The sequence below is a fragment of the Scyliorhinus canicula genome, chromosome 13 (genome assembly GCF_902713615.1).
Source record: "Scyliorhinus canicula chromosome 13, sScyCan1.1, whole genome shotgun sequence".
Classification (NCBI taxonomy): Eukaryota; Metazoa; Chordata; class Chondrichthyes; order Carcharhiniformes; family Scyliorhinidae; genus Scyliorhinus; species Scyliorhinus canicula.
This window is the reverse complement of record NC_052158.1, coordinates 26,635,173-26,651,445: the sequence shown is the minus strand read 5'-3', so window position 1 is coordinate 26,651,445 and position 16,273 is coordinate 26,635,173. Positions and strand designations below refer to the sequence as shown.

At 50.2% G+C, this 16,273-nt stretch overlaps 1 protein-coding gene across 2 annotated transcripts in view; it reads right to left on the bottom strand.

The window, feature by feature from the left end:
• LOC119976002 (pre-mRNA-splicing factor ATP-dependent RNA helicase DHX16-like) overlaps window positions 1-16,273 on the bottom strand; it is a 57,937-nt gene that overhangs the window by 27,967 nt on the left and 13,697 nt on the right. For both annotated transcript variants that reach the window (XM_038816026.1, XM_038816025.1), the window contains exons 6-12: window positions 15,267-15,521; window positions 14,609-14,830; window positions 8,731-8,919; window positions 7,192-7,302; window positions 6,347-6,462; window positions 2,233-2,443; window positions 16-114 (exon numbers count right to left, since the gene is read on the bottom strand). In XM_038816026.1, coding sequence (XP_038671954.1) covers window positions 16-114; window positions 2,233-2,443; window positions 6,347-6,462; window positions 7,192-7,302; window positions 8,731-8,919; window positions 14,609-14,830; window positions 15,267-15,521 — 1,203 coding nt within the window. The remainder of the gene's footprint in view (window positions 1-15; window positions 115-2,232; window positions 2,444-6,346; window positions 6,463-7,191; window positions 7,303-8,730; window positions 8,920-14,608; window positions 14,831-15,266; window positions 15,522-16,273) is intronic.

The following is a 16,273-nucleotide window of genomic DNA, read 5'->3' as shown; positions in this document are numbered from 1 at the left end:
CCCAACCTTCCTTACCTGACCAGTGAGGAACACCAGAATGTCGCCAGGGGCTTGAGTGACGTGAATCTGCAGCACAGAGACCACACAGGCTTCCAGATAGTCCGCTTCGGGGGCCTAATTGGAGAGCAGCAGAGTCCGTCAGTCAATAAAAAAATCTAATCGGGCAGTTCAGAGTGTTTTACCACTCCTCTGAGAATCAGCAAGATTGTACAGTGGGGGGAGTGTATGCTGTTGTGGCAAAGTACTTGTGTGATATCTCTGTGCGCACATTTCGATGTAGGGGAAACAAACTCAACTGATTTATTTGATTCTGTCGTCGCTTGAGGCCATTTGAGGTAAAATAGTTCCTGGGGATGAGCCCAGGCAATGGCACAGATAAGGAATCCACCTTGGGATCTTCCTATTCCACAGAAACATACAAAATAGGAGTAGGCCTTTCGGCCCTTCGAGCCTGTTCTGGCATTCCAGATGCTCATGGCTGACTCTCTATCCCAATGTCACACTCCCGCGCTCTCCCCAGACCCCACAACACCTTTACAGTCTATAGGAGAATTTCCTTCTTAAATATATTCAGTGACTTGGCCTCCACAGTCTCCTGTGGTAGAGAATTCCACAGGTTCAGCACCCACCGAGTGAAATTTCTCCTCATCTCGGTCCTAAATGACCCACCCCGAATCCTGAGACTGTGATCCCGGGTTCTCGACCCGACCCCCCCCCCCCACCCCCACCCCCAGCCAGAGGAAACAACATCCCCTGCATCCAGTCTGTCCACTCCTGTCAGAATTTTATACGTTTTAATGAGATCCCCTATCATGCTTTTACATTTCAGTGAATACAGGCCCAACCGGCCCAATCCCTCCTCATACGTCGATCCTGCCATCCCAGAAATGGTGCTAATCTGCACCAATTTAGGGCAGCATGGTGGCACACTGGTTAGCATTTCTGCCTCACAGCTCCAGGGTTCAATTCCAGCCTCGGGTGACTGTCTGTGCGGAGTCTGCACGTTCTCCCCGTGTCTGCGTGGGTTTCCTCCGGGTGCTCTGGTTTCCTTTCACAGTCGAACGATGTGCAGGTTAGGTGGATTGGCCATGCTAAACTGCCGCTTGGTGTCAAAAAGGTTGGGTGGGGTTACTGGGATAGGGTGGAGGTGTGGGTTTAAGTCGGGTGCTCTTTCCAGGGCCGGTGCAGACTCGATGGGACGAGTCTGAAAACCCAACTATTGAGGAATTGTCACGGGTTCCGCCCAGCACAGAGTCCATACTCATGTCCTCATGAGGATGAGCCTTACTTAGAGATTCTTTCTTAAAATAAATTTAGAGCATCAAATTACTATTTTTCCCCAATTAAAGGGCAATTTAGCTTGGCCAATCCACCTTTTGCGTTGTGGGGGCGAGACCCACGCAGACATGGACAGTGACCCGGGATCGAACCTGGACTTCGGCGCCAGAAGGCAGCAGTGCTAACCACTGCGCCACCGTGCCACCCCTTACTTAAGAGATTCTTACAGCACAGACAGTCATTCAGTCAATCCCACCTGTGCTCTCTCTTTGAAAAACCTACGCCACTCATCTCACTTAACTATTTTTCTCCATCCCCCTGCATATTTTCAATTCCTCCTCAAATTCCCGATTGAATCTGGTTCTGACCCCCTTCCCGAATCATTCCTGCATCGTGAAGAAATTTCCCATGTTCCACTCTGGCTCTGTTTCCAAGTGTCTTAAAGCCCTCTGGTTAATGACCCACTCGCCGGTGAGGGATCATCCCCATATCTCCCCTGAATAAAACCCTTCATGTACACTGGGCACATTGCGTAAAATTCCAAGCCCAACTCCTCCAGCTTCATCACTGAAAGCATTCTGGTGAATCTCCACACGCTCATCTTGTCTTTGTCCAGAGACCTTAAACACCAGCCAGCAAGGGCCAGCACTGGTTGTAAAACCCAAACCCAGCAGGTAAGAGTTGCATTACGGCTGGAGCTTAACATGGAAGATGCATGCTGTATACTGCAACAGAGCAAAGACCACCTTGTACTAACTTGCTCAGTGAGGCAAGAAGCACTTATCTCTTGATAACTGCTCATTAATACACTCAGCAGCCCAATTGGAACAGTGCAGCCAAGGGAGCAGGAGGTGTTAGTTGCTCCTGTATCTCTGGGTGTGAGCTGGCCCCTGAAGCGAGGCCAATAGCAGATCCGCCTTTCCAAAACGCCCCGCACCACTCCGGCCCTTGTACCTTTGTGTAGTAAATATCGACAGGGAACCGCCGCCCTGGGATACGGAAGACTGGAGCATCGTCAAAGAAGGTTGAGAACTTCTCAGTGTCCAGTGTTGCACTCGCAATCAGGACTTTCAGGTCAGGGCGGAAGCGGGAGATATCTTTAATCAGCCCGAAGAGAATGTCAGTGTGGAGAGTGCGCTCATGGGCTTCATCAATGATCACGACACTGTAAAGACACAGACACCCACGTCAATCCAGCACCGTTACTGATCACAACACTGTAAACACAGACACCCACATCAACCCAGCTTTACTCAGCACCGCGAACAAGCACGCGCTGCCCCGCACCACGTGAAGAGGCACACGCTGCCCCCCCACCGCGTGAAGAGGCACACGCTGCCCCCTCACCGCATGAAGAGGCACACGCTGCCCCGCACAGTGTGAAGAGGCACACGCTGCCCCCCACCGCTGAAGAGGCACACGCTACACCCCCCACCGCGTGAAGAGGCACACGCTGCCCCCGAACTGCGTGAAGAGGCACACGCTGCCCCGCACAGTGTGAAGAGGCACACGCTGCCCCCCCACCGCATGAAGAGGCACACGCTGCCCCGCACTGCGTGAAGAGGCACACGCTGCCCCCCACCGCTGAAGAGGCACACGCTACACCCCCCACCGCGCGAAGAGGCACACGCTGCCCCGCACCACGTGAAGAGGCACACGCTGCCCCGTACCACGTGAAGAGGCACACGCTACACCCCCCACCGCGTGAAGAGGCACACGCTGCCCCCCCCACCATGTGAAGAGGCACACGTTGCCCTGCACGGCGTGAAGAAGCACACGCTGCCCCGCACTGCGTGAAGAGGCACACGCTGCCCCGCACGGCGTGAAGAGGCACACGCTGCCCCCGAACTGCGTGAAGAGGCACACGCTGCCCCGTACCACGTGAAGAGGCACACGCTGCTCCGCACCACGTGAAGAGGCACACGCTGCTCCGCACCACGTGAAGAGGCACACGCTGTCCCCGCACCACGTGAAGAGGCACACGCTGTCCCCGCACCACGTGAAGAGGCACACGCTGTCCCCGCACCACGTGAAGAGGCACACGCTGTCCCCGCACCACGTGAAGAGGCACATGCTGTCCCCGAACCGCGTGAAGAGGCACACGCTGCCCCGTACCACGTGAAGAGGCACACGCTGCTCCGCACCACGTGAAGAGGCACACGCTGTCCCCGCACCACGTGAAGAGGCACACGCTGTCCCCGCACCACGTGAAGAGGCACACGCTGTCCCCGCACCACGTGAAGAGGCACACGCTGTCCCCGCACCACGTGAAGAGGCACATGCTGTCCCCGAACCGCGTGAAGAGGCACACGCTGCCCCGTACCACGTGAAGAGGCACACGCTGCTCCGCACCACGTGAAGAGGCACACGCTGTCCCCGCACCACGTGAAGAGGCACACGCTGTCCCCGCACCACGTGAAGAGACAAACGCTGTCCCCCCACCGCGTGAAGAGGCACACGCTGCCCTGCACCGTGCAAACAGGCACACGCTGTACCCCCACCGCGTGAAGAGGCACACGGTGCCCCATACCGCGTGAAGAGGCACACGCTGCCCCGTACCACGTGAAGAGGCACACGCTGCCCCGCACCGCGTGAAGAGGCACACGCTGCCCCCCCACCGCATGAACAGGCACACGCTGTCCTGCGGTGCAAAACACTAAATATTCAGCGGTGGATATTTCTGACTGTGCAATGCACTTGGTGGACATGGCATGAGAGGCGGATTTGGCACAGTGCACGGGATGTAGTACTGTTACTTGATATGGGGTTTTGTGGGAAGATTTTGAGGCCCACAAAGGAGTACGCTGACCGGAATGAGAATGGGGCGGACTCATTCTCTACTTTGTGGGAGGTGTTAAAGGTGATGATTAGGAAGGGAGATCAACTCGTACAAAGCATTCATAGATAGGGCGGCCAGGATAGAGCATGAGGATGTGGAGATCGAGATTCTGGGTGTAGATCAGGAGTATGCAAGTGATCCAACGCCGGAATTATGGGCGTGCAGGAATCTGCAAATGAAGTTTGACCTGTTGTCCACAGGCCAAGCGGTGCGCTCACGACGGGGTTTAAAGAAGATGGTGTATGAACATGGGGAGAAGGCTAGCCATCTTTTTGCTCATCAGTTACGGCGACAGGAGGTGGCTAGGGAAATTGTGCAAGTGAAGGAGCAGGGGGAGGGAGGGGGGGTTTGGTCTCTGACCCAGAGAAAGTGAACATGGAATTTATTTGGTTCATTTAAGAATTGATGCAGTACATCTTATAATTCAGTGCATAGACAGAATCCACAAGGTCAATGTGGGAAGATAAAATTTCTCCTATGTCCCTGCAGATTGGAGGGTTGCTCACGTCACTCCGATATTCAAAAAGGGAGGTTGAGAGAAAGCAGAGAATTATAGAACAGTAAGCCTAACATCGGTAGTGGGGAAAATGCTGGAATCCATTATCAAGGGCTTTATAGCGGAACATTTAGAAAGCAGTGGCAGGAGCAGTCAGAGTCGGCATGGATTTATGAAGGGAAAATCATGCTTGACAAATCTGTTGGAATTCTTTGAAGAGGTAACCAGTAGTCGATGTGGTATATTTGGACTTTCAGAAGGCGTTTGAAGTCCTGTATCAGAGATTATTGTGCAAAATTAAAGCGCATGAGATTGGGGGAAATGTATTGAGGTGGATAGAAAACCCGTTGGCAGAGAGGAAACAAAGAGTAGGGATTAATAAGTCCTTTTCAAATTGGCAGGCAGTAACCAGTGGGGTACCACAGGGATCGGTGCTGGGAGCCCAGCTATTCACAATATATATTAATGATTTGGATGAGGGAACAAAATGTAACAACTCAAAGTTTGCAGATGATACCAAATTAGGTGGGAGGGTGAATTGTGACGAGGATGCAGGGATCCTACAGCAAGATCTGGACAGGTTGGGCGAGTGGGCAAACCAATGGCAGATGCAGTATAATTTTATCCAAATTGAGGTTATTCATTTTGGAAGCAAGTAATTACTACCTGAATGGATGTAAATTGGAAGAGAGCAGTGTGCAGCGGGACCTGGGTGTTCTTGTGCACCATTCGCTGAAGGTAAGTATGCAGATGCAGCAGGCGATAAAGGCGGCTAATGGTATGTTGGCCTTCATTGCAAGAGGTTTCGAGTATAGAAGCAGGGATGTGTTGCTGCAATGTTACAGGGCCTTGGTGAGGCCACACTTGGAGTATTGTGTGCAGTTTTGATCTCCTTCTCAGAGGAAGGATGTTCTTGCTCTCGAGGGAGTGCAGCAAGGTTTACCAGACTGATTCCAGGGATGGAGGGACTGTGATATGAGGAGAGATTGACTAGGTTGGGATTGTTCTCGCTGGAGTTCAGAAGAATGAGGGGGGATCTCATAGAGATTATAAAATCCTAATAGGACTAGACAGGGTAGATGCAGGGAAGTTGTTACCAATGATAGGTGTGTCCAGAACCAGGGGTCACAGCCTGAGGATTCAGGGTAAACCATTTCGGACAGATATAAGGCACCTTTGGGCAGCACTGTGGCCTAGTGGTTAGCACAACCGCCTCACGGCGCTGAGGTCCCAGGTTCAATCCCGGCTCTGGGTCACTGTCCGTGTGGAGTTTGCACATTCTCCCCGTGTCTGTGTGGGTTTCGCCCCCACAACCCAAAAAAAAATGTGCAGAGTAGGTGGATTGGCCATGCTAAATTGCCCCTTAATTGGAAAAAATAATTGGGTAATCTAAATTTTTAAAAAAAGAAAGAAAAAAAAGAAGGCACCTTCACACAGAGTGGTGAGCCTGTGGAATTCATTACCACAGGAAGTAGTTGATGCCAAAACTTTGAATATATTCATGAGGTGGCTGGATATAGCACTTGGGGTGAATGGGATCAAAGGCTATGGGGAGAAAGCAGGATTAGGCTGTTGAGTTGGATGATCAGCCATGATCATGTTGAATGGCGGAGCAGGCTCGAAGGGCCAAAAGGTCTCCTCCTGCTCCTATCGTCTATGTATCTATGTTACTGCGATATTGCATTCACCCACCCTCAGTGTTGGTCGACATATCTTGTGGAAACCCTTCTCACCTATATCCAGCCAAGTCTGGCTCTGTGAGGAATTCTCGCAGCAACATCCCGTCTGTCATGTATTTCAGCACTGTGCGTTCCGACGTGCAGTCTTCAAACCGGATACTGTATCCGACCTGGAGGAGGGGTACACATGCAGGATTCAGCTGGCTAACCATATTAATGTTCGCAACGCATGAACTGGAAAAATTCAAGCAGTAGCTGCACCTTTCATTTTGCCCAACCAATCGTCCCCATGTTATTTCTCACGAAACCCCTCTCCAACTACTAATATTCCTGCTCATTTCTCCCCCATCATTATTCTGGACTTGGAACAGGAGCAAGCCATTTGGTCCATGAGCCTGACCTGCAATTCAGTGAGGTCAAAGCCATCTTTCTCCTAAATATCTTTGTCCTTTTAGGCTCCTTGGTATCCTTGACGCGCCAAGAAAAAAAAACATTAATCTGCAATTTAAATAATAAACTGAGGTTGCATTAACTGTTGTTTCTGGAGCGAGTTTTCATATTTCTACTATCTTCACCACCCAGCATCCTCAATCCCAGTCACTGCACGTCACTGATCTCTTGTCACTCTCCTGCTCCTCTATCGTCTCCAATCTTAGCCAGTGTCTCCATTATTCCAAGTCACTTTCTCCCTTCACTGTCTTTAGTGTCGGTCACTACCCCCAGCCATGCATCCCGTATTCTAATTGTCCCTCCCCCATAATTATTCCTGGTCAAGTCCTCTTGCACCTAGCTTGGTTAATAATGCTTCAGGACAGTCACACGAGCAAGTTACTTTGTTTTCAGCTCCGTTCTCAGCAGTTTCAATACCAAATCCATATCTACATTTCCTGGCAGCTCACCTCATTTCCCAGTTTGACCCCGATCTCCTGTGCCACTCGGGATGCGACGCTCATGGCTGCCACTCGCCGGGGCTGTGTGCACCCGATCTTCATACCGCGAGCAGTGTAGCCCTGCGGAGAGAGATCCAACGCTCAATATCAGATAGTGAGGGAATGAATGCAAGGTGAAGCTGCAATTCAGTACGGGAAACAGCCCCCTGCTCAGCACTGCCACTCAACTAATACCATGGAAAACACAGGCCACATATTTACGCTGACTAAACCTCTCTGTTGAGGCACTGAGCGACTAGAGTGGGCCCAATTTAAAACTCAATTTCATTCTCCATTGAAGTCAACAGCGATCCAAATTGGGCAAGGTGCAAATCCAGCAATCCAGAGGATCCGGCAGGATTTGCACCTGGCGATTTAAGTTTTAATCAGCTCAATATCTCTGTGATTGAGGGGCCAATTTATGGATTGTCCGACAGTGAGAGACAGGAGTGTGGGCAGTCATTATTGATTAATTCTGTTTATTACATGTTTTTGAGGAAAGAACATTTTGAAATACAGTACAGAAGTAATCCAAGATGACACACGTGGTAAGAATAGCAGTCCCGGTGAGAACAGTTGATATTGTTTCGCAAAGCTCCCGATCATTGGAGTATTGCTAGGGCTCATGTCCGAGATTTCTCTGGGCTAGCTGATGGGATGATTGCGGTGATCAGAAAACAATTCATTTCTCATTGTGTCGAGCAACCTGCAGTTTGGGCAAAAGCAAAATAGCTGAACCGTGGCCCCTCCTCATTAACAACCCCTATGTATCACAGTACTGTAACCCTGCCACTGTCTCACAGGTTGAACACAGGACTGTATCCCTTCCACTGTCTCACAGGTTGAACACAGTACTGTAATCCTGTCACTGTCTCACAGGTTGAACACCGGACTGTAACCCTTCCACTGTCTCACAGGTTGAACACAGTACTGTAATCCTGCCACTGTCTCAGGTTGAACACAGGACTGTAACCCTCCCACTGTCTCACAGGTTGAACACAGTACTGTAATTCTGCCACTGTCTCAGGTTGAACACAGGACTGTAACCCTCCCACTGTCTCACAGGTTGAACACAGTACTGTAATTCTGCCACTGTCTCAGGTTGAACACAGGACTGTAACCCTGCCACTGTCTCAGGTTGAACACAGGACTGTAACCCTGCCACTGTCTCAGGTTGAACACAGGACTGTAACCCTGCCACTGTCTCACAGGTTGAACAAAGGACTGTAACCCTGCCACTGTCTCACAGGTTGAACACAGGACTGTAACCCTGCCACTGTCTCACAGGTTGAACACAGGACTGTAACCCTGCCACTGTCTCACAGGTTGAACACAGGACTGTATCCCTCCCACTGTCTTACAAGTGGAACACAGGACTGTATCATCTCACTGTCTCAGAGGCTGAACACAGGAGTGTAACCCTCCTAGTCTCACAGGTTGAACACAATATTATCTCTTCTGTCCATCTGCCCAACGCATTGAATGGGCTCTGCTCTGATGGTTGCTCACCTCCTCATACAGGTACTGGGGGATCTGCGTTGTTTTGCCAGATCCCGTCTCGCCCTCGATGATGAGAATCTGATGCTCGGCAATGGCTGTTAGCAGGTCCTGACGGTATGGGAAGACAGGCAGGCTCCTCCTCACCTCCTGGAGCGACACCTTCTGCTTCTGCGCCTCCGACAACTCGGTCTTTTCATCCTGACGAGAAAAAGCAGGTGAGGGAAGTGTCACTCGGGGGAGGGGCTTTCCTGACCCCCCCCAATCATCATTCTGGAATGTCAGAGTCAAGCTTAAAATTCGGTTTCAAGGCCTGTTTCAGAGTTGTTAAATTGTGTTGTTGTCAGGCTGACGATTGGATGGCAGACTATTTTTACACATTTGGCCGTGGGATAAGAGCACTGTTGACAAGGTCAGCGTTTGCTGACCATCCCTAATTTCCTTCAAGCAGATGGTGGTGAGCCACCTCCAAGCAAGTAGCCCGTTATAAATTCGCTGCTTATTCACTGAGGGGGGAGGAGGAATCCTGAGCCAGACTTTCCTCACATAAGTTTATCCGAAAAACATTGAGAACACAGGTACAGGCTCCCTTTTCCTTCCCCCCCACACAGGTGAAACCTGGTTCTTACGCATACCTGAGAATAATGCCCGCACCCTTTCCCATTCCTTAACAGTTGCTTCCACTTGCAACTAGAGCATGGACTTCATTGTTACAGAGCTGCAATATGAACTAGTAACGGTCATGTTTCAGGAACAGATGAGACATTGGGTCCGTGTTTAGGGACAGTGGGACCGGTCCGAGGCGGCGGGTTGCACTGAACTGAAATGGGACCAGCGTCCTTGGAGGGAGGTTTGCTAGCTCGGTTGGGGTGGGTTTAAACTTTGCAGATGGGGTAGGATCCTGAGAGAACAGAGGAATTGGGAGAAGTTTGCAATTCAGCCCTTCGAGCCTGCTCCGCCATTCAATCAGATCATGGCTGATCTCTTCCTGGTCTCAAATCCACCTCCCCACCTGTTCCCCATTTCCTTTTAATCCGTTTTAAAAAATCAGATATATATCTATCTCAAGCACGGCACGGTGGTGCAGTGGTTAGCATTGTTGCCTCACGTCGCCAAAGATCCGTGTTCGATCCCAGCCCCGGGTCACTGTCTGTGTGGAGTTTGCACATTCTCTCAGTGTCTTGTGGGTCGCATCCCCACAACCCAAAGATGTGCAGGTTAGGTGGATTGGCCACACTAAATTGCCCCTTAATTGGGAAGAAAAAAGAATTGGGAACTTCAAAAAAAAAATATATATATCTCCTTCTTGAACCCAGTTAATGATTCAGACTCCACCGCACTATGGGGCAGCGAGTTCCACAAATTCACCACCCTCTGCTAGAAGTAGTGCCTCCTCATCTCAGTTTTAAATCTACCGCCTCTCAGCCTATATCTGTGACCCCTTATTCTAGATTCCCCACAAGGGGGTACATTTGGTCCAGATTTACTTTATCAATCTCTCAGTATTTTATATACCTGGATCAGATCCCTTCTCATTCTTCTAAACTCCAGTGAGTATAAGCCCAAACTCTCCTCATTCATCAACCCCTTCATCCCTGGAATCAATCCGGTGAACCTCCTCTGAACTGCCTCCAATGCCACCACATCCTTCCTCAAATAAGGCGACCAAAACTGGACACAATACTCAGCAGGGAGAGATGCACAGCCAAAATTAGAATCGACAAAAATTGAGTAAGGAAGGTATAGAAGTTAAATCCATAGAATTCCTATACTGCACGAGGCGATCCATCAGGCCTGCACCAACCCTCTGAAAGTGCACCCTGCCGAGGCCCACTTCCCCAACCCGACCCCCGTGACCCCATAACCCTACCTAACCTGCACACCTCTGGATACTAATGGGCCAATTTTCAGCATGAACAATCCATCTAACCTGCACTTTGGACTGTGGGAGGAAACCCATACACAGGAAGAATGTGCAAACTCCACACAGACAGTACCCAAGGCCAGAATCAAACCCGGGTCCCTGGCGCCATGAGGAAGCAAAGCTAACTACTTTGCTATTATCGGCCAGTTATAGACCAGTTTAAGTCATAAGGGGGTTTGGCAAAATTGGATAGTATTTATTTTAATGCAAGGGGTCTGACGGACAAGGCAGATGAGTTGAGGGCTCAAATGGAAACTTGGGGGTATGATGTAATTGCTGTCACTGAGACATGGTTAAGAGAGGGGTAGGTTTGGCAGCTCAATATTCCAGGATATAGGATCTTCAGGCGGAACAGGGAAGGAGGTAACAGAGGAATTCTGACCAGGGAATCAATTACATCACTAAGAAGGGGCAACATCTTAGAAGGTTCTTCAAATGAAGCCATACGGCTGGAACTTAAAAACCAAAAAGGAGCAATCAGATTGCTGGGAGTGTTCTAACAGTCAGAGAAATAGAAGAGCAGATGTGGAGGCAAATTTCAGAGATGTGTACAAGTGCTGGGGTAGTGATAGTGGGGATTTTAACTTCCCCAACTTTAACTGGGGTAGTCAAAGTGCGAAAGGTTTAGAGGGAGCAAAACTCTTAAAATGCATCCAGGAGAACTTTTTAAGCCAGTACGTAGAAGGTCCTACAAGAGCGGTCTTGGACTTGAAACGAAAACAGGCTAGCGGTTGAAGTATCAGTGGGAGAACAATTTGCAGACAGAGATTGAAGATTGTTATGGAAAAGGACAAAGGTGGGCCTGAAATCAGAATTCTAAACTGGGGGAAGGCCGATTTTAACGAGATCAGGTATGATTTGGCGTGAGTGGACTGGGAGCGGACACTTTTAGGTAAATCTGTGACAGAACACTGGGATGCACTCAAGAAGGAAATAAGTAAGGGCAGTACAGTGGTGTAGTGGGTTAGCACTGCGGCCTCATGGCGCCGAGGTCCCAGGTTCAATCCCGGCTCTGGGTCACTGCCCATGTGGAGTTTGCACATTCTCCCCGTGTTTGCGTGGGTTTCACCCCCACAACCCAAAGATGTGCAGGATAGGTGGATTGGCCATGCTAAATTGCCCCTTAATTGGAAAAAATGAATTGGGTACTCTGAATTGACAAAAAAAAAGGAAATAAGTAGCGTACAGGGTCAACATGTTCCAATAAAGAAAAAGGGTGGGACCAACAAACCCTGTGCGGAGTCAGATGTAGGTAGAGTTCCAAATTAATACTTTGTGTCGCTGTTCACTTGTGTGAGAGACAGTGTGGGTACAGAAATCAGGGAGAAGCACTATGATAAAATTAAAGAGGTGAGCATAGACAGAGAGGAGTTTCCGTGTCATCTGGGAGGCTTAAAAGTCGACAAATCTCCAGGGCCAGATGAAATATATTGCAGGCTGTTGAGTGAGTCAAGGGAGGAAATAGCAGGGGCTCTGGCAATAATTTTCAATTCCTCTCTGGCCTCAAGAGAGGAGCCGGAGGACTGGAGGATAGCCAATGTGGTACCATTAGTCAATCAGGAAGCTACAGGCCAGCCAGTCTAATCTCAGTGGTGGAGAAACTATTGGAAACAATTCTGAGACACAGAATTAATCTGCATTTGGAGAGGCAGGGATTAATCAAGAACAGCCAGCATAGTTTTGTTGGGGAGGTCACGTCTGACCAACTTGATTGAATTTTTTGAAGAGGTGACCAGGTGCGTCGATGAGGGAAATTGTTGTCGTCGACTTGTACTTCCGCAAGGCGTTTGATAAGGCCCATATGAGAGACTGATAGTGAAGGTAGGAGCCCATGGGATCCAAGGAAATTTAGCAAACTGAATCCAGAATTGGCTGAGTGGGTGATGACGGTCGAGGGGTGTTTTTCAGACTAGAAACCTGCTTCCAGCAGGGTCCCGCAGGGATCAGTGTTGGGGCTCTTGCTGTTTGTGGTTTATACAGATGATTAGACTTGAATATCGGAAGGTTGATCAGTAAGTTTGCAGATGATATCAAAATTGATGGGGTGGTAAATAGTGAGGAGGACAGCCTTCGATTACAGGAGGATAAAGACGGACTGGTCAGATGGGCTGATCAGTGGCAAATGGAATTTAATTCAGATAAGTGCGAGGCGAGGCACTTGGGCAGGACAAACAAGACAAGGGAACACATGATAAATGGCAGGACCCTGGGAAACACCGAGGATCAGAAGGACCTTGGTGTGCATGTATACCAGTCCCTTAAAGCAGCTCAGCAGGTGGATACAGTGGTTAAGCAGGCATATGGCATACTTGCCTTTATTAGCTGAGGCACAGAGTTTAAGAACAGAGAGGTTATGATGGAACTGTATAAAGCGTTGGTTAGAGTATTGTGTGCAGTTCTGAAATCCACATTAAAGGAGGGATGTGACAGCACTGGAAAGGGTGCAGAGGGGATTTACCAGGATGTTGCCTGTTCTGGAGAGTTTTAGTTATGAAGGGAGATTAGATAGACGTAGATTATTTTCCTTGGAACAGAGGAGACTGAGGGGAGACATGACTGAAATGTATAAAATTATGGGGGGGCATAGATAGCCGACAGGAAGAAATTTTTCCCTTGGTGGAGGGATCAATGACCAGGGAGGCCCAGATTTAAGCTAAGGGGCAGGAGCTTAAGAGGGGATGTGAGGAGAAGTGTTTTCACCCAGAGGGTGATGGGAGTCTGGAACTCGCTGCCTAAAAGGGTGGTGGAGGCAGAGACCCTCATAGCATTTAAGAAGTATTTAGATGTTCACTTGCGATGCCAAGGAATATAGGGCCAAGTGCTGGAAAATGGGACTAGAATAGTTAGGTAACTGATTTTGACAGACGCAATGGGCCAAAGGGCCTTTTCTGTGCTGTGGACCTCTGTGACTCAATGAGTCTAGAGCATTGTTCAGAGTCTGAATGCACATGTCGGCCCTAGGCCAGATAAGGTGGGCAGATTTCCCTTCCCTGAAGGATGAGTGACTAAGCCAACCTCAACATTGGTTTATCCACAAAGCCGAGACAACACATGCGCAGACTCCACCCCCCTCAACCCCGCGTTGCCTCCACTTCCCAGCACAGAGGTGAAATCCAGTTCTTATATATACTTTAGAATAATGCCCTTATCCGTTCCCAGTTGCTCCCACTTACAACTAGAGCATGCACTTCATGAGACAGGATTGTAGCATTAACGTGGCCTTGCTAGGCCATGTTTCAAAGGGAAGTTAAGAGTCTACCACATTGCTCAGTCTGGAGTCATGTGCATGCCCAGGCCAGGTAAGAGTGGCAGACTTTCCTCCCCTGAAGGATATGAGCGAACCAGGTGGGGTTTTATGGCAATCAGCAGTTTCATTGCAGTGGGTTAGCACTGCTGCCTCATGGCGCCGAGGTCCCAGGTTCGATCCCGGCCCCGAGTCACTGTCCGTGTGGAGTTTGCGTGGGTTTCACCCCCACAACCCAAAGATGTGCAGGGTAGGTGGATTGGCCACACTAAATTGCCCCTTAATTGGAAAAAATGAATTGGATACTCTAAAAAAAAATTTTTAATAATTGATAAGAGGAGTATTTTATTCCAGTTTTATTAATTGAATTTATACCCCACCCCCTGTTGTCATGATGGGATCTAAAGTAATGACTCCAAACTACTCGTATGAACCTCTGGATCACTAATCCAACGACATGACTACTGTGGCAACTCACCAAGGATTCTTTCGACACCACCTTCAAAACCCGTGACTTCTACCACCGGTAAGCACAAGGGGAGCAGATGCACCACCTGATGGATCCCCCCTTCCCCACCCACCCAAACCTGAGCTCACCACCACCTTCTCAATGACAGTCAGGGATGTAGGCCTGGCGAGCGATACCCACATCCCACAAAATAATTCTTTGAAATGCGATCGTGCACTCTATCCAGTTGGGGGCCCCAGCGTTGCTGCCCTACCTTGGTCACAGTCCCTTGCATGGTCACAGTGGTCACAAAGTCAATCATTTCATCCTCCTCCAGCACAAACTCGTACTCCTTCTGCTTGTTACGCTCCCTGGCGTCTCGGGCCCCGAACTTCAGCAGTGCTGCGTCCATGTGCTCCTCCTCCCAGCGTTTCTGCTCATCCCGTGGGGCATGTTTGTCGTCCGCCTTGGGCTCCTCGTAGCGATCCGGAACTTTCTTTTAAAAGTAAAAACAGAGACACCATTAAACAAATGAAGCCGCGATACGGGACAGAGGGTCAGAGTCAGAAAGAGGCAACAAAAGAAGAAAAAACTATCGGCCGTCAAAAACAACGCAAAGGACGCAACTGATTTACAAACTACCATCAGTCAAAGTTCAGAGAGAATAGGCTGCAGGACAGCTTGAAAAAGCACGCAGAAAATGCACAGTGGGAAGGCTAAAATTCAGGTTTTGCCCCAAGACTTACATACATAATCCAAGCCAACAACCCTGCCACACTCATGGAATCGTTGTGGCACTTTACTCACTCCCCAGGGAGGTGGAACCGTTCACACTCCCTTAGCAACGATACAAAAAGCACTGGCCAGAACACCTCATCGCACAAGTGCCTTGGCCGTGTCGGCCCTCCTACACTCTGCTGGGCTACACCTACCTTGTGGCGGGACTCCTCGGGCATGTAGTAGCGGTTGTTCTGTTCCTGCTTCTCCTGATCCCCGGCTACCTTGTACTCCCTGGCCAGGTCACGCACTTTCTTTTTGTAGTCCAGTTGCTGCTTCTCCCGGGCGCTGAGGTCAGTCGAGGAGAACAAGTACTCGTCGTCCAGGATTTCCGCCTCCAGGTCCTCCAATTTTTCTTGTTCTCGCTTGCCCAAGTAATCCCAGCGGGACTTTTTGCGCAACTCCGGGATCTAGGAGGAAGGGCATTAGAAATATTGATCAGTTACTTGCCACGCTGAACAGCAGAGCTTTACAGCCATTCCAGCACCACGCACACATACAGATGCGCTGAGACAGAGGCACAGGCAGAGAGACAGGCAGAGAGACCGGCAGGCAAGAGTCAGGCAGGCCAGAGTCAGGCAGGCCAGAGTCAGGCAGGCCAGAGTCAGGCAGGGGCACAGACAGAGACAGGTAGGGGCGCAGACAGAGACAGGCAGGGGCGCAGACAGAGACAGGCAGGGGCGCAGACAGAGACAGGCAGACGCGCAGACAGAGACAGGCAGACTCGCAGACAGAGACAGGCAGACGCAGACACACAGGCGCGCAGACAGAGACGCGCAGGCTGCAGACAGAGACACGCAGGCGCGAATACAGAGACACGTAGACTTGCAGAGACACACAGGCTGCAGACAGAGACACACAGGCCGCAGACAGAGGCACACAGGCCGCAGACAGAGACACACAGGCCGCAGACAGAGACACACAGGCCGCAGACAGAGACACACAGGCCGCAGACAGAGACACACAGGCCGCAGACAGAGACACACAGGCCGCAGACAGAGACACACAGGCCGCAGACAGAGACACACAGGCCGCAGACAGACACACACAGGCCGCAGACAGACACACACAGGCCGCAGACAGACACACACAGGCCGCAGACAGACACACACAGGCCGCAGACAGACACACACAGGCCGCAGACAGACACACACAGGCCGCA